General features: G+C 43.4%; 1 protein-coding gene across 8 annotated transcripts in view; it reads right to left on the bottom strand.

Annotated features, from left to right (window-relative positions):
• fmnl2 (formin like 2) overlaps positions 1 to 24,941 on the bottom strand; it is a 225,478-nt gene extending 200,537 nt beyond the window's left edge. For 6 of the 8 annotated variants that reach the window (XR_004412570.1, XM_033024049.1, XM_033024046.1 and 3 more), the window contains exon 1: positions 24,364 to 24,480. Coding sequence is in view for 7 of the 8 variants with exons in the window: in XM_033024049.1 (XP_032879940.1) it covers positions 24,364 to 24,480 (117 nt within the window). In the remaining variant the exon portion in view is untranslated. Of the gene's footprint in view, positions 1 to 24,363 lie in introns of all 8 variants that reach the window. The other 2 variants (XM_033024045.1, XM_033024048.1) reach the window with 2 other exon arrangements.
• Between the last annotated feature and the right edge of the window lie 380 nt (positions 24,942 to 25,321).

The following is a 25,321-nucleotide window of genomic DNA, read 5'->3' as shown; positions in this document are numbered from 1 at the left end:
TAAAGGGCTGATTAAAACTACATTACTTCCAGTCTGCTTTTTACTCTTTATGTTCCGTAGACACCTTGCCTCAATGTTCCCACAGAAAATGGCACAGCAGTTTCTCCTGTTTCCACAGAAATAGTGCTCTTTTTTAAAATAAATGGTGTATTCAGAATGCACAATTGCTCTTTTTGTGACTCTAACAACATTCAATGATTATCCCATCAAATGGTTCACTGTTTCCATTAAACAAGACATGAACTTAACGGAGATTTAAGTGAGGTCACACATTTTCACACCATACACTGAGTCACGTAGTGTTTACTTGGATTACATTTAAATTCCTTCACATGCTGCTTCAGTTTTCTCAAAAACAAATTTATGAAGAAAAAAGGAAAAATGTGGAAAGTAATGAGAAGAAACTGGCGGTAGTTTTTATTTGAAGGGGGGAGGGGGGGGGGGCAAGCAGAGACTAAATTAGTAACCAAAGTCGCAGGATTAAGCTCAAAGGAATGTAATTAGTTAGAATCAGAATCTTACAGCAAAGCGAACTCTTAGCCCATCAGGGGAGTGCTGGCTCTTTTAAGCAGCTGTTCAGTTTGTCTGATTTTTCTGCCCTTTCCCCAAAGCCAAAGAATTATTTAATCCTTTTAGGTTCTGGCTCTAAAGATTTTTTGAAAGCTTCTTTAAATAAGATCTCCTACTGTCACCTGTCGCCATCACAAATCGCGACAACTTACAATGGGCGGGGGAAGAAACACGTCAGGGCGAGGCGTGGACAAGCTGGGCCTGTTTCCGTGCTTTATGCCTCTACAACTCGAGATCAGCCAATACTCTGCATTTTCTGGTTAATGTTCATCCTGTCCCCGGAACAGTTTTCATATGTGTTTACACCACAGGTGCTCCGATTCCAAGCAACAAATTTCCATGGACTTCGATCCTTCTATGTCTAAATCAATCCATTTGCAGCCTGGCTTTTCCTTTCCCTCTTCCAAACTGTTCTGCACCTGTTCCCTGATTTAGACTGTTAATCTGTTAATGATAAATTCAAAGTGAAAGCAATACACAATGTGTACTGGTCTGTAAACAACAGCATAATCTAATATGCTTCCACTGATAACAAAATATTTTCCCACAAACTTCTCCCGACAGTTTCTTTTTCATGGGAAACTCGAATATCTTGATAATATCAAACTCAAATAATTTTTCTTTTGTTGATCAACTGGATTAATATCTGCAAGTTTAGAGTTTTGCATGGAAACAGGCCCTTCAGCCCACCGAGCCTATGCCAACCATTGATCACCCTTTCTCCCTAGTAAATAAGCACAAGGACACAAAGTGCTGGAGCATCTCTGGAGAACATGGATACATGACTTTTGGGTTGAGACACTTAAGACTCCTCAGTCTCAGAATCTAGTTCTACATTATCCCACTTTCTCATCTACCCTACACACACGGGGTAGTTTTCACAGGGGCCAACCAACTTGCATGTCTTTGGGATTTGTGAGAAGCTCCCGACGGAAACCCTCTCGGTTACAGGGAGAATGTGCAAGCTCCACACAGGCAGCATCCGAGGTGAGGAAGGAACACAGGTCTCCAACATTATATTATCTCCACACACCTAGAGGTTGACTGCGGAAAGGACAAAGGTGGACGGGTGAGGAGAGGGTTTGCTGGTCGATCCAGACGTCCAAGGAAGGCTAATGGCTGGAGGCCCTCAGCAGCCTGGGGCTTGCCTGGGATGGGCAACGCTCATAACAACTAGAGCGCGGACTGGACTTTGAAACGAGAGACAGTATTGGCATCGAAACAGAACAGAACACCGTGCAGTCACATTCAGTTTCATTTGAGAGATGTAGAAGTGGGAGCGGTGACCCGCGTACGTATAGCAGATTGTCTGGCTGCTAGACAATGGACCTGACCTGTGTTCTGTTAAATACTGCAAAAGCGAATGCCAAGCACTCACCTAATAAACTGCAGCTGCAGGGCTGTATGTTCACAATCCGTGCACCACCATAGCACACATATTTTCTGATTTTATCTTTCATAGACATAATGACAAGGCAGCCATGTGGCTCCACATGGAGCAATCCTATTAGCCCATTCCTGTCAGTCCTCATCTCACCCCACCTCATTTTCCCTCATATAGACCCATCAACTCCCTTTTGGTTCTTTTTGCCATTAATCTACAGGATGGGATAATTAACATTTGTACCAGGTACATTCTGTAAATTAGGGCTCGGAAAATTTTAATTGACTGCAGGCTGCACCGAATAGATTTAGTACATCGAGAAGCAGACTGTTATCGCATACAGGGCAGTCTAGCACGTACGTGGTAGAGTTGCTGCCTCAAAGCACCAGAGATCCGAGTTCGATCCTGACCCCGGGTCGATGCTGTCTGTGCGGAGTTCGTATGTTCTCCCTGTGACCAAGTGGGTTTTCTCTGGGTACTTCAGTTTCCTCCCACATTCCAAAAACGTGAGGGTTTGTAGGTTAATTGGCTTCTGTAAAATTGCCCCTGGTGTGTAGGATGCGAAGGTGGGTCAACATAGAACTAGTGTAAACAGGTGATCGACGGTCATCATGGACCCAATGGGCCGAAGGGCCTGTTTCCATGCTGTATCCCCAAACTAAACTGCGTTTCAGTGTCTTTTTACAATACTGCGCACAATAATGTGGCAAAGGTGGTCAAATTTCAAATTCCTTCAAAAAAGTTGACAAGCACGTTATTGGGTTCATGACTAACATAGTTTCAACAAAAAAATAAGAAAATATAGCATATTGATGGAAAGTTTCTGAAAATGACATCAGAATACACAAATACATTTTGTGTAACGGTTGTCACGTGGTGTCCACCAGTGACCTGGTCGGCACAGTCAGTGCACGTATTTCTTATTCCTTTTTATGTTTATGAATACCACATGGAATAATGAAATTGCAAACACCGTTTCCACTTCATTCACCTGATCATGTAGTAGAATACAGCATCCATCTGAGTGGACACCACAACGCGCGTTACACATCATGTTGTTGCGGTGGACACTAAAAGGTGCGGTGTCCCAGAAAACGAACGTTACATTATTAGCGAAAACCAAACATTTTCATCAATGTGATCTAAACGGTACATTACCTTATGGATTAGAGCTATATCGATGGCCGATGATTCGTCAGAACATTTGATTTGGGATGATTTTTTAGTTAGTAAAATGTCTCCGTAACGGTCGTTGCGGAGCTTCCCGAAGTTGACACGAAGGAATGAAGTTAGCGACTTGGTCCGTACGAAAGGTAAACAAGAGACAGTGTGCTGCCAAATTGAAGATTGGCTCAGTTTCTTAGTTTTGATGACCGTTTTATGTCCAAAAACATTTTTTAATTGATTTTTATAAGTCGGAAAATATATTGTAAATGGTCATTGAATGTTTGACACCTCGATGTTTTTGATATATTTATTTGGAAAATAAGAAAAAATAATTAACTCGCCCAAAAATAGCTACTACCATAGGATGCCTTGTTGGGTTTTTGAAAAGAGGTTTCAAAGAGGTTTGAAACCTCCGTGGTTTAACTTACGGAGGTACCGACCCCGATAACGGTCTTTGTGACAATGGACACCAAGCACAGCGACCGTTACGGGATCTTTGCTAGGCGGAATACCAGACATATTACTGTATTTTTCTCCTGTATTGATGAAGATATTTGCCGAACACATTATCAAAACGTATATGTATGAGGGGCCATATGAAGTTTATTTATGAATTAAACATTCATGACTAAATGTGGCAGAGTTTTTAACGTCCCATTTTTGGTGTCCAATGAAAATTTGCCTGTTCTGAAAAAAGTTTTTGACTTTCGGCCTTGTCTACCTTCGATTTTTCCAGCATCTGCAGTTCCTTCGTCGACATTTTGTCTACACTGCGAAATCTTCTCAAAGTATGCCTACCTTGAGGAAGTTCTCCTCTCTCCTAAAATAATTTACCAGTATATCTGTTATTTGTAAGGTTTCACATGATGGTTAGATTTTTGTTCAGAACAGTGTATTATTGATAATAATCTTGTTCCTCAGAATCTTTCCAGTATTGTAAAAAGACACATCACATCTCATGGTGACCATCTTTACGCCTAAGCACACAATCATTTTATTAAGCTAAAGGTTGTATGGAGGAAAAACGTCATCACCCGTCAAATGTATTGAAATGCGACAGAAAGCAGGAATGGCCAGCTAACCACTATAATGCCTAATGATGCCTAATAAGACCAAGTAATTAATTTTAGAAGCTGCATGTATAATTTAAGTAAGTTACCAGGTCTGAACACGGGTCCCGACCCAAAATGCCACCTATCCATGTTCTCCAGGGACGCTGCCTGACCCGCTGAGTTACTCCAGCACTTTTTGTCCTTCTTTGTAAACTGGTATCTGCAGTTGCTTGTCACAAGAGTTACCAGTGCGTTTAGACATTACTTTAGACTTTAGAGATACAGCATGGAAACAGGCCACTCAGACCACCGTGTCCACGGCATCCAGCGATCACCCCGTACACTAACACTATCAGGCACATTATGGACAATTTACAATTTTTACCAAAGCCAATTAACCTATAAACCTGCACGTCATCGGAATGTGGGAGGAAACTGGAGCAGCCGAAGAAAACCCATGCGGTCACACAGATCACGCACAAACTCCGTTCAGACAGCACCCGTAGTCAGAATCGAATCCGTGTCTCTGGCGCTGTAAGGCAGCAACTCTACCAATGCACCACTGTGCCGCCCTTAATTATTTCCAAGGACTAACACATTGAAACAGTGGGGTGCATTCAATATTAAAAACATCAATGCAAGTAAATCCTTCTGATCTACTGCTCTGACTTTATGTCAAATATTGAAACCATCCCTTGAGCAGAGTATATCAGTGATGCCTCCTTCATGTTTGAGGATTACACAATGTGTCATGCCTTTTTGGCTGTTTCTGATCTCCACAGCCATATACTGACAGGCTGTAGGGACAGGTTGGACAGGCTAGGATTTTATTCCTTTGAGCGCAGGAGGCTGCGGGGTGATCATATGGAGGTATATAAAACCCCAAGGGGAATATATAGGGTGAATGCACAGAGTATTTTCCCCAGGGTAGGGAAATCAAATATCACAGGACATAGTTTTAAGGTGAGAGGGGAAATATTTAATAGGAGCCTGAGAGGCAACTTTTTCACGCAGAGGGTAGTGGGTATATGGAATGAGCTATGTTCAACTTGCCCATACCGACAAACATGTTCCAACTACCTTGCATATTCCTTGCATCATAAAGAATAACGAGAACAAAGAGGTTGATATTGCAAATGAAAAGTCAACTATCGCATTTGGGAAAGGATAGAAAATAACGAAGCGTAGCATGTCACTAACAAGTTAGTGGACCAGATGACAGAGTTCAACCTCAACTACTTAAAGCAGTGATAAATGGATCAGCTATCTGTCCAGAATAGAAGCACGGCATCTTGCAAATTTGCCATCTTATTCAATGGTCAAAATCTAAAGACCATCATTAGTTGTTCATAAATAAATGAAATAACATTGTTATGTGCCCTTCAAGTTGCCAGAGGTAAATGGGAAGAAAAAGATTGGGAACCCCTGTTATACAGGGACAGTCTATAAAATCCTATATATACATATTTAAAATACTGCATAGAAAGGAACTGCAGATGCTGGTTTATATCAAAGATATATACCAAGTGCTGGAGTAACTCAGCGGGTCAGGCAGCATCTGTGGAGAAAAAGGATGGGTGATGTTTCGGGCCAGGACTCTTCTTCACTGGCCAAGTTACACCCTGCCTTTAACTCTTTGGCTGCAGACTGCAGTTCGTTTTTTCTTTGATATAACATGGGAGAACCACGCAACGCATTAAAAGGTTGGTAGTAACTGTGAACCAGACTATATTACTGCTGCCACGTACACGATTCAGACAACATTCAGCCTTGCAACTGATTTTTTTCTGAAATATTGAAAACCATGAATCAGGGACTCCATAATACCAATCAAGAACATGGTGGAACTTGGAAAACCTCATGTAATATGAGCAATGTGTGCATCAGGAATCATCATTTCATTAGTTTCCACAGTAGGTTTTAGTTTTAGTTTATTTTAATCTTTTCTGCAAACAGACAAATGCGGTATGTTATATCTTAGTACTACCCGTAAGTGGATTCTGCTAAAGATCAACATATGGTCTGTGTCAGATGTGGAAAGACAGACACACAGCCCTCTAGAAATATTTGGCTAAACACTTGTTTCATAAAAACAAAACAAAAATTTCAGCTCATAAAATTGGAAGCAGACCATCTGACAGTGAAGTGGGGATCCGTCGGGATTAAGAAGCAAGTGAGAAAATTGGTTTTAAATGGCATTTTTATAATATTTTGCTGCCAGTTGCAATGAAAAAGATTAAATCTGGCCCAGACTGGCAATCATCTTAAATGGCTAAACGGCATGGGAATTTCTAAGTTTGAAATGTTTAATTCCCCAAACTTTAGCCTAGAAAGTTGTGAATTGTGCCTTGTCCACGATCTCATCTGAAATACCAACCCGTTCAAGCAAGTTCTTCACGTTGATAAAAGGGCGAGGCAGGAAAACTGACTAAAAAATGTGAAATGTAACTCAACGGAAGATGAAAATGAAAATAAGGAATAGAAGACAAGAAAGGGTGGAGAGATGGAGAATGACTGACAAAGTAACATCAGCACTTGTCTCAAAAATATCTTTAAATATTTCTTCCAAAGAAAAATGGGTGGGAAAATGAAACTTCCAAAATCACAGAATTTGTATAACATTGATTCAAACTGAAGACTTGTATGTCTTTTTCTTTTGTACATGTTTTCATGATTTACACAGATATACAGATAGGCAGCACCCTGGCACAGTGGTAGAGTTGCTGCCTCACAGCACCAGAGGCCCAGGTTCAATCCTGACTGCGGGTGCTGTCTGTGCATAGTTTGTATGTTCCTGTAACCCTTGTGGATTTTTTCCGGGATCACTGGTTTCCTCCCACATTCCAAAGACTTGCGGGTTTGTAGTTTAATTGGCTTAATGAAATTGTAAAATTGTCCCTAATGTGTTGGATCGCGTCAATGTACGGGGATCGCTGGTCAGCACAGGCTCGTTGAGCCAAAGGGCCTGTTCCCATGCTGTATCTCTAAACAAGTTCAAGTTCAAGTGAGTTTATTGTCATGTGTCCCTGATAGGACAATGAAATTCTTCCTTTGCTTCAGCACACAGAACATAGTAGGCATTTACTACAAAACAGATCAGTGTGTCCATATACCATTATATAAATATATACACACATGAATAAATAGACATACAGTGCAAATAACAGATAATGGGTTATTAATGATCAGAGTTTTGTCCGAGCCAGGTTTAATAGCCTGATGGCTGTGGGGAAGTAGCTATCCCCGAACCTGGTTGTTGCAGTCTTCAGGCTCCTGTACCTTCTACCTGAAGGTAGCAGGGAGATGAGTGTGTGGCCAAATAAACTAAACACAGAATCTACAAGAGGATTTTCATTGTGAGAAATATCAAACTACTGTGCCCACTCCCACCACCAGACTCCACACCTGCAGTACCCCCAGTGTAGTCACTCTTTCCAGTCTCTCATCGAGTACACCACGTACCTTCTGAACAAGCCACGGGCTAGAGGTTTACCCTCCCTTCCCTTCTCCTGAAAAGTGGCCCAGAACCACTTAGAAGCAGAACCGGAGCACCCGAAGAAAACCCACGCAGTCACAAGGAGAACGTGCAAACTCCACACAGATGTGCAAACTCCACAGAGACAACACCCAGAGTCAGGATTGAACCCGAGTCTCCGACATTGCAAGGCAGCATCTCATCCAGCTGCGCCACTTGCTGTTCCCTCCTCAAGAACACAGTTGAGTTCAGAGGTGTTCTGCACAGTGTTTGCAACGGATTGTAAATCGAGTGCCAGAAACCGTTCCTTGATGCAAGTGAGAACAAGTGTTGGCAGGTAAATGCTGAGCACACAAGTCCTGTGCTACTTCCAATGGTGCTTTGCACAGACTAGAGGATCCGTTTCAAAGAAAGGCAGTGAAGCTGGAGCCAGAAGCTGGGAGATTGCAACACAACTGCTGGATCCCAACAAGGCCAACGGCTATTAAGCTCGGCTAATTCAGGACAAATCAGAGCATGTCGATTCATCTGATAAGCATATTTGGAGAATGAAATGCTGAATCAAAGTCCAATGTTAATGGATCAGCCATTTAATGCCACATTTAATTAAACTATAATAACTAGTTACATTTTTACAGGAGGAAGCCAGGGCACCCAGAGGAAACCCTCACTATTACAGGGAGAACGTGTCAACTCCACACAGACAACACCCCCATCCTTGCATCCCTTCTTTATCAACCCATCCAGACTGTGTCCAGACAACAATAGGCCATTAAGGGCTCCACCCTTCCTCTGACATCTGTTGCCAACACTGATTTATCCTGGCCTTCCCTTAACTCCAGTTGCCCCACCAGAAACGTCACCCATCCCTTTTTCTCCAGAGATGCTGCCTCACCTGCTGAGTTATTCCAGCACATTGTGCCTATCTTCAGTATAAACCAGCATCAGCAGTTCCTTTCAGCACCGATCCTGATCTCAATTACCAATCGACCAGTGGCACTAACGCCTGTGGTGATGAAGTGCTTTGAGAGGTTGATCATGGCGCAAATCAACTCCTACCTCGACAAAAACCTGGACCCACTGCAGTTCGCTTACCGCCACAACAGATCAACGGTGGATGCGATCTCGCTGGCCCGTCCACTCCTCTCTGAACCACTTGGACAACAAAAACTCATATGTCAGGCTGTTATTCATTGATTACAGCTCGGCATTTAATACAATGATCCCCTCCAAGCTGGTTACCAAACTCGCAGAACGGTCTCTTCGTTCATATTGGTGGAAATGTGTCAGACTCAATAACAATCAGCACGGGAGCACCTCAAGGCTGCGTGCTCAGCCCCTTGCTGTACTCACTCTATACTCATGACTGCGTAGCCGGTCATAGTGCAAACTCCATCATCAAGTTCGCTGACGACACCACTGTTGTGGGACGTATCACTGATGGCGATGAGTCAGAGTATAGAAGGGAGATCGTGCGACTGCCCATATGGTGCCAGCACAATAACCTGGCCCTCAACACCAGCAAAACCAAGGAACTGATTGTGGACTTTGGAAGGAGTAGGATGGGGACCCACTGTCCTGTTTATATCAACGGGTCGATAGTTGAAAGGGTCAAGAGCTTCAAATTCCTGGGCGTGCACATCTCTGAAGATCTTTCCTGGTCCGAGAACGCTGATGCAATTATTAAAAAAGCACATCAGCGCCTCTACTTCCTGAGAAGATTACGGAGAGTCGGTTTGTCAAGGAGGACTCTCTCTAACTTCTACAGGTGCACAGTAGAGAGCATGCTGACCGGTTGCATCGTGGCTTGGTTTGGCAATTTGAGCATCCTGGAGAGGAAGACTACAAAAAGTAGTAAACACTGCCCAGTCCATCATCGGCTCTGACCTCCCTCCCATCGAGGGGATCTATTGCAGTCGCTGCCTCAAAAAGGCTGGCAGTATCATCAAGGACCCACGCCATCCTGGCCACACACTCATCTCCCTGCTACCTTCAGGTAGAAGGTACAGGAGCCTGAAGACTGCAATGACCAGGTTCAGGAATAGCTACTTCCCTAAGCCATCAGGCTATTAAACTTGGCTCGGACTAAACTCTGAACATTAATAGCCCATTATCTGTTATTTGCATTTTATCAGTTTATTTATTCATGTGTGTATATATTTATATAATGGTATATGGACACATTGATCTGTTTTGTATTCATGTTCTGTTGCGCTGAAGCAAAGCAAGAATTTCATTGTCCTATCAGGGACTCATGACAATAAACTCTCTTGAATCAATGACAGTAAACCCCAACCCCAATAATGATCATCTGGAGCAGACTGCCCCACTCTCCCCTTCCATCTGCCCTGGGCCCAGCACATTGATAAAAAGGAAGCTCATCAACTACTCTACTTCCTTGGAATATTGAGCAGATTTGGCATGTCGATGAATACTCTCTTGTACCTCTACATGTGTACGGTAGAGAGCAATATTGACTGGTTGTATCGCAGCCTGGTTCAGCAACTAGTACAAAACATTGTGGACACTGCCTGGTCCATCACAGGTATTGAACTCCCCACCAACGGAGGGATCGAGAGGAGACAAAAAGGCAGCGGGCAACATCATCAAAGACCACACCGCCCTGTGCACACTCTCATTTCACTGTTACCATGGGGAATAAAGTTCAGGGGTCTGAAAACGTGACCTCCAGGTTCAGGAACAGCTTCTTCCCAACAACCATCAAGTTCGTGAACACTACAAAACACAAACTAAACTATGAACTTTGGTTGAGTGGTCAAAAGTGCTTTATCTGTCATATGTGCAACTGCATAGTGAAATTCTTTTTGCATATTTACACATGCACATACCGCCATGTTATGGCGCCATTTTCAAAGTCCAGTCAAACTCTGTCTACTAGAGCATCCATCTTGGATTGAACTCACCGCCTCGGTTGTGCTAAGGACTTTAGGCTTTGCGCACTAGTATTGGGGTTTTTAATTAATTGATTTTTACAGGGCTGTTATTCTACTGTAAGTAAGAGTTTCTCCATTCCGTTGTTGATAAAAAATGATATTGAAACACAATCGATCCTCTAGTCTCTTGATCTTCCAGCCCACCATTGTACCTCGCTCCCTCATGACTTCTCTTTTACTCAATTTCCTTTGCAACACTGGAGAAAGCAAAGATAGACACAAAATGCTAGAGTAACATAGAGGGTCAGACAGCATCCATGGAGAACATGGTTCGATGACGTTTTTGGTCGGGATGCTTCTTCAGGCTGATTGGCGGGGGGGTTAGGGGAAAGGGGGGTGGGGGGAGAAGAGGAAAGCTAGAAGAGAGGAAGGGTAGGAAAAAGTGGCAGGAGGTAGGTGAACACGGGCGGGGGGAGGGTTGATAGGCAGATGTTTGGATAAAGGCCAAAGAGTAATAAAAAAGATGTGAAAATAAAGGACTGAAGATTTTACAAACTTCTTTAATCAAATTATTAAACTAAATACCACTTTTTTTTTAAAACTTGTTGCGTAAGATTTTTAGAAGTCTGATATATTGTAAATGGAAAGCTGAATGGATGATTTAGAATGGAGCTATTTTGGCCTTTTAACATTTCCTATGAGCAATTCTAGTGTTGCTGGCCTGATTCAATTAGTTGCTTTCATTTCAACCAAAATAATTGGGAATTATCTGATGTATTGTAAATGAGATCAGGCATACTGTTCTGCTGATCCAACTAATGCAGACGCTGGCAATTCTTACCGAGCATATTGTCACAATTGATACAGTGATAATACAGCTTCACATTATAATGGAGTCAGTACTTTTTAACAAAGCGGTTAGCGCCTACATCATGTCTACATCAGGGCCTTTCATTAGGCCAAGCTTAATGCACTCTTTCAAGCTAATCTCAACAAACTGAAGGTACTGGCAAGTGACACATGCATTTTGACAGAATTGGTCCATTCCCCAGTCAAAGCAAGTGCAGCAAGTCTACACAACTTAAGCAGCAACTTCATTCGCAAGTCTAGGGCGGCACGGTGGCGCTGCGGTAGAGCTGCTGCCTTACAACACCAGAGACCCGGGTTCAATCCTGTCTGCGGGTGCTGTCTGAACGCATTTTGTACGTTCTCCAGGTTTTCTCCAGGTGCTCCGGTTTCCTCCCACATTCCAAAGATGTGCAGGTTTGTAGGTTAATTGGCTTCTGTAAATTGTGCCCAGTGTGAGTGATAGAACTAGTGTATGGTGTGATCGTTGGTCGGAGTGAACTCGGTGGGGCAAAGGGCCTGTTTCCATGCTGTATCTCTAAATATTTAGGTTTTAGAGTCATACAGTATGGAAACAGGCCCTTTGGCTTAACTTGCACATGCCAACCAAGATGCCTCATCTACACTAGTTCCACCTGCCCGCTTTTGGTCCATATCCCTCGAAACCTTTCCTATCCTATGTATCTGTCCAAATGTTTTTAAAACTTGTTGCAGTACCTGACTCAACTACTTCCTCTGGCAGCTCGTTCCATATAGCCACCACCCTCTGAGTGAAAAGGTTCCTATTAAATCTTTCCCTTCTCACCTTAAACTTATATCCCCTGGTTCTTGATTCCCCAACATGGGTAAAAGACTTCGTGCATCCACCGTATCTATTCCCCTCATGAAAATAAATCAGACTCATTTCTAAAAGAGTATTTACCAAGAATGTTATATCCATTCAGAAGTTGATTGGCTGGAACAATAATAATACAAAATGCATTTAAAAAAAAATAGTGGATAAATAATTGCCTGTACGAGTATGCCATTACGTTGGGATCACTGCACTCCAGTCTTTTTATTATATCAGGTCAACTTACTGTCAGCCAACTGGAGAACTAGCACTCATACCATTGCAGATAAAAACAATGAAGTTGTTGCATGAAAGTAACTTGTCCTGCTCTTATGAACAAACAACATTATTAGTAACGGCAGCCTAATGCACGGTCCCACTATTTTATTTTTGGAGACAGAATGGAAACAGGCTTGTCGGCCCACTGTGTCCACGCTGACCAGCGATCGCCCGTTCCCACTAGTTCTGCATTATAGAGACACAAGGAACTGCAGCTTTACCAAATAAAAGACACAAAGACACAGAGTGCTCAGGGTAACTCAGCGGGTCAGGTGGCATCTCTGCAGATAGGAGAGAGGAGGGGACCTTCTTCAAAGACGGCATACCTTGAAGAGATTTTGCAGTGGAGCTGTAAAATGGAGACACGAGGACCTCAATGCTGGTTTACGAACATCCAATGCTGCCTGTCTCCTGACATCAGTCTGAAGAAGGGTCTCGACCAAAACGTTACACGTTCCTTCTCTCCAGAGATGCTGTCTGTCCTGCTGAGTTACTCCAGCATTCTGTGTCTACCTTCAACGACTATGATGTTTGTTGCACCAGCCTCTTTCTTGTGATCAATATGGAGAGCTCTTATAATATAAAGGACCCATTTTGGTACTGCATACTCTCTTAAAAAAATAAATACACATAACATTGAACGAGGAGCAAGAAATAAACAATGACAAAGATAGACACCATATGCTGAAGTAACTCAGCAGATCAGGCTGCATCTCTGGAAACATGGATAGGTGACGCTTCGTGTGCCCAAAACTTCACCTACCCATGTTGTCCAGAGATGCCGCCTGACCCGCTGAGTTACTCCAACATTTTGTGTCTATCTTTGGTATAAACCAGCATCTGCAGTTCCTTCTTTGTTACAATAAACAATGACAATAGACACAAAATGCCGGAGTAACTCAGCGGGTCAGGCAGCATCTCTGGCGAAAAGGAATATGTGTCATTTTGGGTCGAGTCCCTTCTTCAGACTGTTGTCATACAATTTAAAAAATGTAATCTAACTAATTTTTTTTAAATAAGTGATTTGACAAGAAAGAGTTTTAAGATCATTCTATTGCTGTATGTTGCATGCTAATTCTCCAGCTGGTAACATCCTGGCAAATCTTTTATGCGGCTCTTTCCAGCTAAATGACATCCTTCCTATCACAGGGTATGCACAGTATTCCAATGAAAATACACAAAGGAGTCACAAACATAAATGAGAATGAGCTCCAGGAATAATAATGCTGCAATTGCTGAAATTCGGATCTCTTATTCAAATGCTGCATCTCATATATTAGGTATGAATGGTAAAAACATCACATTTAAATAAGCTACTGTGAAGTGAAATACACGCCCCAATAACAAGATGTTAATGCGGACATGGATTAGAGCTGGGTATTGGAGGTTAATCTCAGGTTAAGGTACTTAATCATATTGAGGTCTCATTTATTTTTTCAATTTAAGTATATTAAAGAACTCTGGTGTATTACTGCAGGTACTTCACGGGCATGAAACAAGCGGCATGTTGAAGGGATACTCCTTTCACCCAGCCTCATCGGCATGGGCTTTTATTGTGTGGCTGAAACGACATCAGCTTAGCAGCTTCCCTGCAGAGAGCATCCATTTAGAGTGTGAGGCAGCCCTGCCAATCTCCTGGTGAAGAATCGACCGGTCGGTGTCCATTGTGATAAAAGGAGCAGAGAGGAGGGGATAGATGGACTAGGGAAGGACTGGGGGAACACATGCCAGATCTGGGCGGACAATGCAAACCTCCTGTGGCGCGCAGAATACAGGTGCCGAGTGGGGGAGGGGATTACAAATGTAAAACAATCAGCTGCCCACACTTGATAGGAGCGACACGTCACAGAGGACTTGCTGAAGCAATTTCAAAGCAAAAATCAGATAGAGGACTTGCACGCCGGATGTTAATTCGTTTTTTTAAGTTTAGTTTAGAGATACACAGTGCAGAAACAGGCCCTTCAGCCCACCGAGTCCACACTGAACAGAGGTCTCCGTTAGGTACACAAAAATGCTGGAGAAACTCAGCGGGTGCAGCAGCATCTATGGAGCGAAGGAGATGGGCAACGTTTCTGGCCGAAACCCTTCTTCAGACCATCTGCAGTTCCTTCTTAAACACAGAGGTCTCCGTTACATCTGCACTATCCCACACACTGGGGACAACTTACAATTTTTACTGAAGCCAAATTTTTACTGCAAACCTGCACGTCTTTGGAGTGTGGGAGGAAACCGGAGCACCCGGGGAAGACCCACACGTACAAACTCTGTAGACAGTACCCCATAGTCAGGATCAAACCCAGGTCTCTGGCGCAGAGTGTGGGCAGCAACTCTAATGCTGGGCCACTGTGCCGCCCTTTTGTTTTGTGTTGCACTAATATCAGTTTTGTTTTTATTTATTGATTTTTTTTGGTTGTTTTATGTTGAGCACTGTGTTTACAATCCTGCTATGCTGCCGCGAGAAATAATTTCATTGTTCTTTTTTGGTACATATGGCAATTAAACACTTGTCTTGACTTTTGTTTTAAGCAAAGAGCAGTAGCATTAGTAGTAATGTTGACAGCTTTCCCAGTTAACATTTCGTTTAAAGCTGTGGAAATCTTTAGAAAAGTCCATCCAAACCTCTTTTTTCTTTTTGTTATTCGTCTTTTCGAGAGTTCATGCTCATTTATATTTGCAAATCCTTTGTGTATTTTCATTAGATTTTTGTGTGCAGTTCTGGTCACCCAGTTAGAGGAAGGATGTCATTAAGCTGGAAAGGGTACAGAAATGATTCACCAGAATAGAGACCTTGAACTATAAGGAGAGCTGGAGAGGCTGAGATTTTTCACTGAGGAGTGGCTTTATAGAGATATACACAATTATGAGGGGCACAGATAAGGCGAGAAAAAGCCAGAACAAATCAGGGCTGGCAACAGATGACCACAGGAGCCCATAATGGCCCACTGTTGGTTGGGAAGATGTGTTAACGAGAGGGATACAAGATTAGTTTCTCTTTGCCCCTCTCAACTTAAAGCTATATCCTCTAGTATTTGATATTTCCTTCCTGTATCAGGTCGACCAGAACTGCACGCAATACTCCAAATGCAAATAACCAGAGTCCTATAAAGCTGCATCGTGAATTCTGACTCTTATACTCTATGCCCTGACCAATGAAGGCAAGCATACCATATGCCACTCTTACCACTCCATCTACTTGTGTTGCTACTTTCAGGGAGTTATGGACTTGGAGCTCAACTTCCCTCCATATTCAATGCTGTTAACAGTTTTGCCTATTTTCCCCTAACATTTGACCACCCAAAGTGCAACACGTCACACTTTCTCGGACTGAACGCCATCTGCCACGCTTGTATTTAGAAGTATTCTTTTAAAGAGATGTGATTTATGAAGTTATGAACCAAGTGCAGACAGATGACTCTTTCCTGAGCAGCACAGACAAATTGGGCTGAGAGGCCTCCATTGTCCTTGTTTAGAGATACAGCATGGAAACAGGCCCTTAGACCCACCGAGTCCATGCTGACCATCGATCACCCGTTCCCACTAGTTCTATGTTATCCCACTTTTGCATCCACTCCTTACACACTAGGGACAATTTTACAGAAGCCAATTAACCTACTAATCCGCACATCTTTGAGATGTGGGAGGAAACCAGAGCACCCGGAGGCAACCAGGAAAATTACAGAAGCCAATTAACCTACATATATGCATGTCTCTTTGGAATGTGGGAGAAAACCCACGTGGTCATAGGGAGAACATACAAACATATCTGACATACAAACAGCACCTGAGGTCAGGATCGAACCCGGGTCTCTGGCGCTCTGAGGCGGCAGCTCTACCAGCTGCGCCACTGTGCCACCCTGTACCACTGTTTTTGTACTATTCCTATGGCACCACTTTCTCTCTGAGGAATGCGCAAGTGCGGTTGATAGATCAGGAAAATGAATACTCTAACTCCCTTGAATTAGCTATCTTTTATCGCCTAACCTCAAGCTGTCGGGAGATTAGGACCGTTTATAAGCAAGTCTCAAAAGTGAAATTAAAACTAATTTTAGGATATTGGCAGCTATGTTCCCAAAGCCAGACAAAACAATTCTTCAGTGTCAACAACAGTAAAAAATCTGTTGATGAAGCACCCGGAATCAAGATATTGGCAAAGTTGTTTGATAAAAGCAGCCCATTTTTAACAAAATTTGACAAATTCACATCTTAATAAGTAATGCAACTAATCCATCCTTCACCATCACAACAGCCAAACGGACGTCTAGTTAATAGCTATGATAGTAATAGAAGGAAAGACACTAAGTGCTGGAGTAACTCAGTGGTCAGCATAAAACCCAACAGGTGGGCGGCACAGCGGTAGAGTTGCTACCTTACAGCGCCAGAGGCCCGGGCTCGATCCTGACTACGCGTGTTGTCGGTGCGGAGTTTGTACGTTCTTCCTGTGACCACGTGAGCTTTCTCCGGGTGCTCTGGTTTCCTCGCACATTGCAAAGACGTACAGGTTTGAAGATTAATTGGCTTTAGTAAATGTAAATTCCCCCTAGTGTGTAGGATAATGTTAGTGTACGGGGTGATCGCTGGCTGGCGTGGATTCGGTGGGCTGAAGGCCCTGTTTCCACGCAGTATCTCTAAATAAAAAGTATGTATGTGTGTAACACCCTTGCCCCCCCCCCCCCCATCCCAGCTCAATCTTTCAGTCTGAAGAAGGGTTCTGACCCGAAAGGTCACTTATTCCTTTTCGCCACAGATGCTGTCTCTCTTTTGATTAAACCAGCAGTTCTTTCCTACATATGTTAAAAAACAATAAGTTTGTTGTACACAGTGGAGTTGTAGGTGTCCAACAGTATTTTAACCCCAAGGGATGAAAAGAAAATGAGTCTTATCTAACCTCACAATTTCCTTCTGATATTGGAACCATGGGAATTAACATAATTGCTTGCCTTTTGGCCCATGATATCTTTGCCAACTCAGGCTACAATTTAAAAATACCACATTGGGTGTGAAGTGCTTTGAAACTCCTGGCCATATAAGAAAACCATTTAAAGCTGATGAAGCTTTTAAATTTGGTTTAGCGTAGCTCACTGTCACGTGTACTAAGGTACAGTGAAAAGCTTGTGTTGCATGCTAACCAGTCAGCGGAAAGACTATACACGAGTACAATCCAGCCGTCCACAGTGTACAGATACAGGATAAAGGGAATAACGTTTAGTACAAGATAAAGTCCAGTAAAGTCCGATTAAAGATAATCCAAGGGTCACCAATGAGTAGACTGTAGTTCAGCACCGACCTCCAGTTGGTGATAGGATGGTTCAGTTTCCTGATAACAGCTGAGAAGAAAATGTTCCTGAATCTGGAGGTGTGCGTTTTCACACTTCTGTACCTCTTGCCTGATGGGAGAGGGGAGAAGTGGGAGTCTGTGGTGAGACTGGTCTTTGATTAAGCTGGTGGTCTCGCCAAGGCAACGTGAAGTGTAGATGGAGTCAATGGAAGTTAATTTATTCTACCAGTGAAAATATAGTCAAAAGGACAGGTGGGGACTGATTGGGTTGCAAAGTAGGAAAGCTAGTCAGTCCTGACGGGGTGCATTTTTAGACTTTAGAGATGCAGCGTGGAAACAGGCCCTTCAGCCCACCAAGTCAGTGCTGACTAGCAATCACCCGTACACAAGTTCTATCTTATACATTAGGGGTAATTTACATAAGCCAATTAACCTACAAACCTGCACCTCTTTGGAGTGTGGGAGGAATCCGGTGCAATGGGAGAGACACACTCCACACAGACAGCACCCAAGGTCAGGATCGAACCTGAGTCTTTGGCGCTGTGAGGCAGTGGCTCAACCAACTGCGCCACTGTACCAGCTGTGCGTCACTGTTCCATAAATTGTTCCATTGGTCCATGTGTATAATACAGGGAGACACAGAGGGATGAGGGTGCTTTCTATGTTTCTATGTTTCCACAAATTACAGAGAAGTTAAAATGTTAATGTGGAATCTTGCATAGAACACAAAGTGCTGAAGTAACTCAGCAGATCAGACAGCATCTCTAGAACACATGGATAGGCAACATTTCAGGTCGGAACCCTTCTTTAGATTAAATTTACCAAATCACCAAAAATTACTAAATTCAAGTCAAGTCAAGTCACATTTATTTATAAAACAACTCTTGTTGACCAAAGTGCTTTACATTTGTTATAAGAATAATTCTGTTTGTTTTAACAGTTACAGTGATTGCAACAAAGTAAAGATGTTACAAAGCACCACCAGTTACGTGCATGAAGGAACAGCAAATGCAGATTTATATCGAAGATAGACACAAAGTGCTGGAGTCACTCAGTGGGTCAGGCAGTCTGAAGAAGGGTTCCAACCTGAAACGTCACCCATCCTTTTTCTCCAGGGATGCTGCCTGATCTGCTGAGTTACTCCAGCACTTTGTATTGACCACCAAACTTAAACATTTTCCATCTAAAAGTAACAAAAACTTTTTTTCCAATCTATTGTTTTAAATCTACCATTAATTTCAAGTGACAATAAAATGTCATAGGAAAATATTGACCACATTGTTTTGAAATACAGTAAATTATTTTGACGTCTCTCTATACCAGTGAAGATCAAAGCATTGAAACAAATCTGCAGATATTTATCAATATCATTCCACACCTTATTCCTTTATCACCCTTTATCAATATCATTCCACATCTTATTACCTCGGAAAGGTGTGGTGTGTATTATCAACAAACCTTCCCTAGTTCATTATTTATTATCATGCAAGTCAAACTTCCAGAAGCCACCACCAATTAATTCTTCTGTTTAACCACTGAAAATTATTACACTGCATGTTAGTAAAGTAGCTCAACATCTTCATTTGATTTACTAGCACTGAAAATCTTTCAAATAACATCTCCAATATAGTTGTTGTAATAGTTACTTTATTATACATGTACCTAGGTGTAATATATCAATAACACACTGATGTAGCAGCATTACCTTTTTTAAAGCTTTCCTTTACTGTGAATACAAGGAACCACATGACACATGGTGCTGGAGTAACGCAGAGGGCCAGGCAGCATCCTTGGAGAACATGGATAGGTTACTTTTCAGGTCAGGAGCCTTCTTCAGTCTGAAGAAGGGTCCCAAGCCGAAATGTCACCTCTCCATGTTGTCCAGAGATGCTGCCTGACCTGCTGAAGTTACTTATGCATTTTGTGTCTCCTTTCGTTTCTAGTCATAATCATAAAGTGTGGAAACAGGCCCTTCAGCCCAACTTGTCTCCACATATCAGGCCAACATATCAACACGAGTCCCATTTTCCGGCCTTTGGCCCCATATCTCTCTAAACCTATCCTATCCATGTACCTGTCTAATTGCTTCTTAAAAGTTGTGTTAGTACCCGTCTCAACCACCTCCTCCGTCAGCTCGTGCCATGCGCCCACCACACAATTTATGCACCGCCAATAGTATTTATTTTAAGACTGCAGAATTCTCCAAGGGCTTCAGACAATTAAGTGCTTCTTCTAAATGTAGTCACCACTGTAGAGACATGTAGCAAACAGCAGGCAAATAACATTTATCAAAGCATGATACAGATTGAGTGATAATTATCAGTTCAGAAACAGAGGGATTTCCCTCGTTTGAATATGGATGGAGAAGTTTGTATTTCCACCTGAGGGAAACACCATTGCAGTGTCCAGTGTCACATCTGGAATGTGGTTTGAACAGACACCCTTCCTCCTGACACACGGGCACCTTTCCAACTTCAAAGCATAGAAGTGGATCATTCCCAACTGAATGACATTTGGCTTTTACATCTATACATTTAGTTTACTTTATAGATACAGCGTGGAAACAGGCCCTTCGGCCCAATGAGTACGCGCCGACCAGCAATCACCCTGTATACTAGCACAGTCCTACACTTTATCTTGCACTAAACGTTTTTCACGTTATTCCCTGTATCATGTTATAGAAGCTGAATTAGGTCATTCGGCCCACCAAGCCTACCCCGCCATTCAATCATCACTGATCTATCTCTCCCGCTTAATCCCATTCTCCTGCCTTCTCCGCATAACCCCTGACACCCATACTAATGAAGAATCTATCAATCTCGAACTTTAACATATCCATTGACGTGGCCTAAACAGCCGTCTGTGGCAATGAATTCCGCCACTGGGTGGCTCAATTATAATCATGTATAGTCTTTCCACTGACTGGTTAACACGTAACAAAAGCTTTTCTGTACTATACCTCAGTACACGTGACAATGAATAAAACTCGAACACTAGGGTCAATTTACAATTTTTAATCAAAGCAAATTAACCTACAAACCTGTATGGCTTTGGAGTGAGGGTGGAAACTGGAGCACCCGGAGAAAGCCCACATGTGCACGGGCAGAGCATATAAATTCGGTACAGACAGCACCCGCAGTTAGGATTACCTCAGTAAGGCAGCAACTCTACCGCTGTTCCACCGTGCTGCCCTATGCCAATAATTCACAATTTAGGGAAACATTTAAGTTTTATTTTGTTTCTACACAGATGACAGATCGTTTTACGCAAGGTTAAATTCACGTACCTTCTGTTAAACTGATCACAGCATAGAGGAACTATGACAAGCAATTCTACAATGCAATGCACAATGCCCTTAATGATGTGGGAACTACCTCTAGGCAGCCATCGCATTACTGGGAAGTAAAAAATGAGATGACTTTCAATGTAATAAGAACAATATATTATAAAACAATCCAAATTATTTGATTTTGATTCCAACTTGTGAAACTGCCTTCGCTCCATCAAGGAAATTAACTACAAACGTTGATTGAAATAAACTAACACATTATCTACAAATTAATTCACAAATGTTTCAATCACAATATTTTAGTAATGAGGACATTCAAAGTAGCATCCCGTCCAAATCAGTGCAAACTTCAATTATACACAGTAATAATGACCAATATTTGGTTTGCATAGCTTGTTTCTTTTCCTGTTATCCAAAGAAAACACTTGCATTTATTTAAGACATCCAAAAGTGCTGTTTATACTGTTACATCATGGTTATGCTGTATGAAATACACTAGGCAACCCTACTTAATGCACGGCAATAAAGACACAACGTGCAGAGGTAACTCAGCGGGTCAGGCAGCATCCCTGCAGAACATGGATAGGTGATGATGTGTGTTCTATGTTCCTTTTCAGTCATCTAATGAGGGGAGAGAGGTTGGTAACTTTGTTGTGTAGGAAGGAAGTGCAGATGCTGGATTAAACCGAAGATAGACTCAAAAAGCTGGAGTAACTCAGTGGGACAGGTAGCATCTCTGGAGAGAGGAAATGGGTGACTTTTTGGGTCGAGACCCTTCTTCAGACTAGTCAGGGGAAAGGGAAACGAGAGATATAGACGATGATGTAGAGAGATAAAGGACAATGAATAAAAGATCTGCAAAAAAGTATGCAAAGAAACTTTTGGTAACTTCATTCACTGACTACTGAAGGCATGGAGAATAAGCAAGAACCTTCCATGCACAACAGGATCAAAACTTAATTCCCAATTAAGTATCAGGTTTACATACAAGCAAGCTGTTCAGGGTATTGTATAGTAAGAGGATGATATTCATCCAATTAACCTTCTTTGACGAGTACATATCTCCTGCTCAATTGGGAAAGGTCTGCATAGTTATCCTGGCAGTAAAAGCTTAAGGGCATAAGTAATAAAAGGAGCTTCCCTGCCGTTTGCCAATGAATGGGCTGGGAATGTCCCAATAAAGAATTTATTTTATAACCACTGTGGTTATAACACGTATAACTATAACACGTGGCACAATACTAGTTCAACTAAACATCCCAAATCTTCTCCCACCCCGTATCCACATACAAAAATGGTCTACAGGATGTACTGCCTCAAAAAGGCAGCTAATATTATCAAAGAGCCACACCAAGGAAAGACACAATGCTGGAGTAACTCAGCGGGTCAGGTAGCATATCTGGATAATATGGAGAGGTGACGTTTCAGGTCAGGACCCTTCTTCAGACCCGTCCCGAAACATCACCTATCCATGTTCACCGGGATGCTGCCTGACCCGCTGAGTTACTTCAGCACTTTGTGTCTTTTCTTGGTAAACCAGCGTCCGCAGTTCCCCGTTTACACAAAGGAACCACACCACCACACTCTCATTTCACTCTTACCTTCAGGAAAGAGGTAGTGGAGTTGAGGTGCAGGAGTCTGCAAACCCGTGGCCACCCGGTTCAAGAATAGTTTCTTCTCAACAACATGTTACCACACTAACCTCAACCATGAACAAAAGACTTTGGGGGGGGGGGGGGGGGGGGGGGGGTCACTAGTTTTAGGGTTATTGACTTATTGAATATGATCAGTGTGTATTGTGTTTACAGGCCAGTTATGTTACTGCAAGTAAGAATCCTCGTTGTTCTGTTGTTTGTACATATGACAATTAAACACTCTTTGACTCCAAATACACAAAGAGAAAGTTTGCAATCCATGCAACAAAGGCTGCCTAACATCTGAAAAAGTGGAATCCGTTTAAAAACATTTCCCTTTGGACCTTTGCTTCTGTCGTCATCTAGAACTCAAATCTAAATAATATCTCCAATTACTGCACAACTGCTCTGGATATTAAAATTTTCTAATCTCCTCAACAACCCCCCTCCCAATCACCAGTTGATTGTTTCCCCATCTCCACACCAGAACCACCAAACGATTCAAACCCTCAAATGTATTTGAATATGAAGGGTCGAGGTGGGAAATTGGAAGCAGTACACCAACACGACTTTCTCCCTCAACTTGATGAAAATAAAATGTTCTTGTGGGGAACGGGCACAAACATTGGTATCTATGGCTACTGTGGATAAGTGTGGCCTTGGCCAGTTTGGTTATACTGGCGAGAACAGTCAACTCAGGGAACCAAAACAGAAATCCGAAGCATTACCTCTTCTCCGAAAAAAAAATGTTTACAAAATTCGTGAAACTGGAAGCAAAAGATCCCCGCCTCTTCACGCCCAACCCGCTGTACATCAACACACAGATGTATTTCTGCAGAGAGAAATAAACTTTTTGGAATGAACGTTTCTCTAATTTAAAACATGCCCCTGCTCTTCGCCACTGAGCCTCACAAAGCAAGGCCGCTGCATTTCATGCCTCATCTCAAAGCTGCTACAAGGCAGCCAAGGACAGTCAATGCCCGCAACAGGCTCACTCACACTACATCAAACAAGTTTTACTGCAACCTTCGCCTCTGCGACTTCCACTCTGCAGGCTTCAGAGTGAGAGTGTGAGTGTACTAGACGGTCAATAAGCAAGATCGCTGAGCTTGTGTTTTTGTCTCACACACCATCTACAGACGGGAAGCATATGGCTGTTAACCCTTGATTCACTGCCCTCCCCCACCCAGCCTCTGCATGAACCTCGCAACAAGTCCAGCAATAAAGGGTGAAGGAACAGACAGGGTACGGGGTTAGGAGGGGCAAGGGGAGAGGGAAGGGGAAGGGGAAGAGGGGGGTGGGAGATCAGGAGAGGAGGGGGACCAGGGATGGAAGGAAGGGGGGACGAGGGAAGGGGGGGAGGAGGTAAAATCGAGGAAGGGGAGATCAGAGAAGCGGAAGAGGAGAAAATGGGGGGGGGGGGAGTAAAAGAAGGAGGGGGGGGGATAGACAGAGAAAGGGGTGGTAGAGGATGGTGGGAGGGATAGAGGGGGGTGTACTGAGGGGTGAGAGCTAGGTTGTGTAGATTGCTTTGGTTGTGGTTTTGGTTTAGGTTGGGAGGGAGAAGGGGAGGGAAGGGGTTAAGTCCAACACGGCGGCTGCCTGCAAACAATGAAAAGCCAAGCGAGAGAGAGCCCGAAGTTGGGCGTCGATGCAGACCACTCACCAGAACCACTACGAAGCGCTCCTCCAGCTCTCCGGCCCCGGGCATGGGCACCTTGTGGGGCACGGTCTGGGCTCGCATATCACTGTGCTGCGGCTCCATGCTGCCGGCGTTGCCCATGGTCGCGCAGCCCACACCAGCCCACCCCACCCCTACTCGGCTCCCCCTCAACCTCTCCTCTCCTGTCCTCCCTCCCCACCACACACTCAGTCCTCCCTCTGCAATATTCTCTCACACACCCTCCTTAAGTAACAACTCCCGGCTACGGTCACCGGCGGACCATCCGAGCAGCGGCAGCAGTGGGAAGCCGCCCTCAGCCGCTGCCCGCCTTCATGCTCCCTCTCCTTCTCCTGCTCTCTCCCCCAGCTCCTGCCCCTTGTCCCGGCCGCACAGACACAGTCAGTCCGCTGTCCGCTGTCCCCCCTCTCCCTGCCTGTCTATCTGCCGCTGCAGCCGCCGCTTGCACAATCTGGGCACCACTCCCCGTCGGTGCAATGCATGATTCAGGTTTGCTCCCTGCTAATCCTCCAGCTCCGTGCCACACAATAAGCGCTTTGATCCCAGACTCACTCCCCCCCCCTCCCTCCAGCCAGTCATCCCACACAGCGTTTGCGCAGCAACAGAAGGAGACTGGCTGCACACTGGGACTTGTAGTCTTCAAGACTCTAGCCCAAGACATCTGCTGGATGCTGCCAGACCTGCTGAGTTACTCCAGCATTTTGTGTCTATCTTTGGTACAAACTAGCATCTGTAGTTCATTTTGATCGCAACTGCAAGACCACCGCACTGTGATCTGGCTTACTTCTTTTGGAACATTTCTTTTTTTCAATTGATCAGTTTGTACACCAGATAGAGCCGGGATTTCTGGTTGTCTGAGATGTGAATTTATATTCTGCAAAGAGATGTAGAAACAATGAACTGCAGATGCTAGTTCACCAAGGAAAGACCCAAAAGTGCTGGA

This window comes from Amblyraja radiata, chromosome 7 (assembly GCF_010909765.2).
Source record: "Amblyraja radiata isolate CabotCenter1 chromosome 7, sAmbRad1.1.pri, whole genome shotgun sequence".
In the NCBI taxonomy this organism is placed as follows: Eukaryota; Metazoa; Chordata; class Chondrichthyes; order Rajiformes; family Rajidae; genus Amblyraja; species Amblyraja radiata.
The sequence above is the reverse complement of the archived record's forward strand: the minus strand, read 5'-3'. Positions and strand labels throughout refer to the sequence as shown.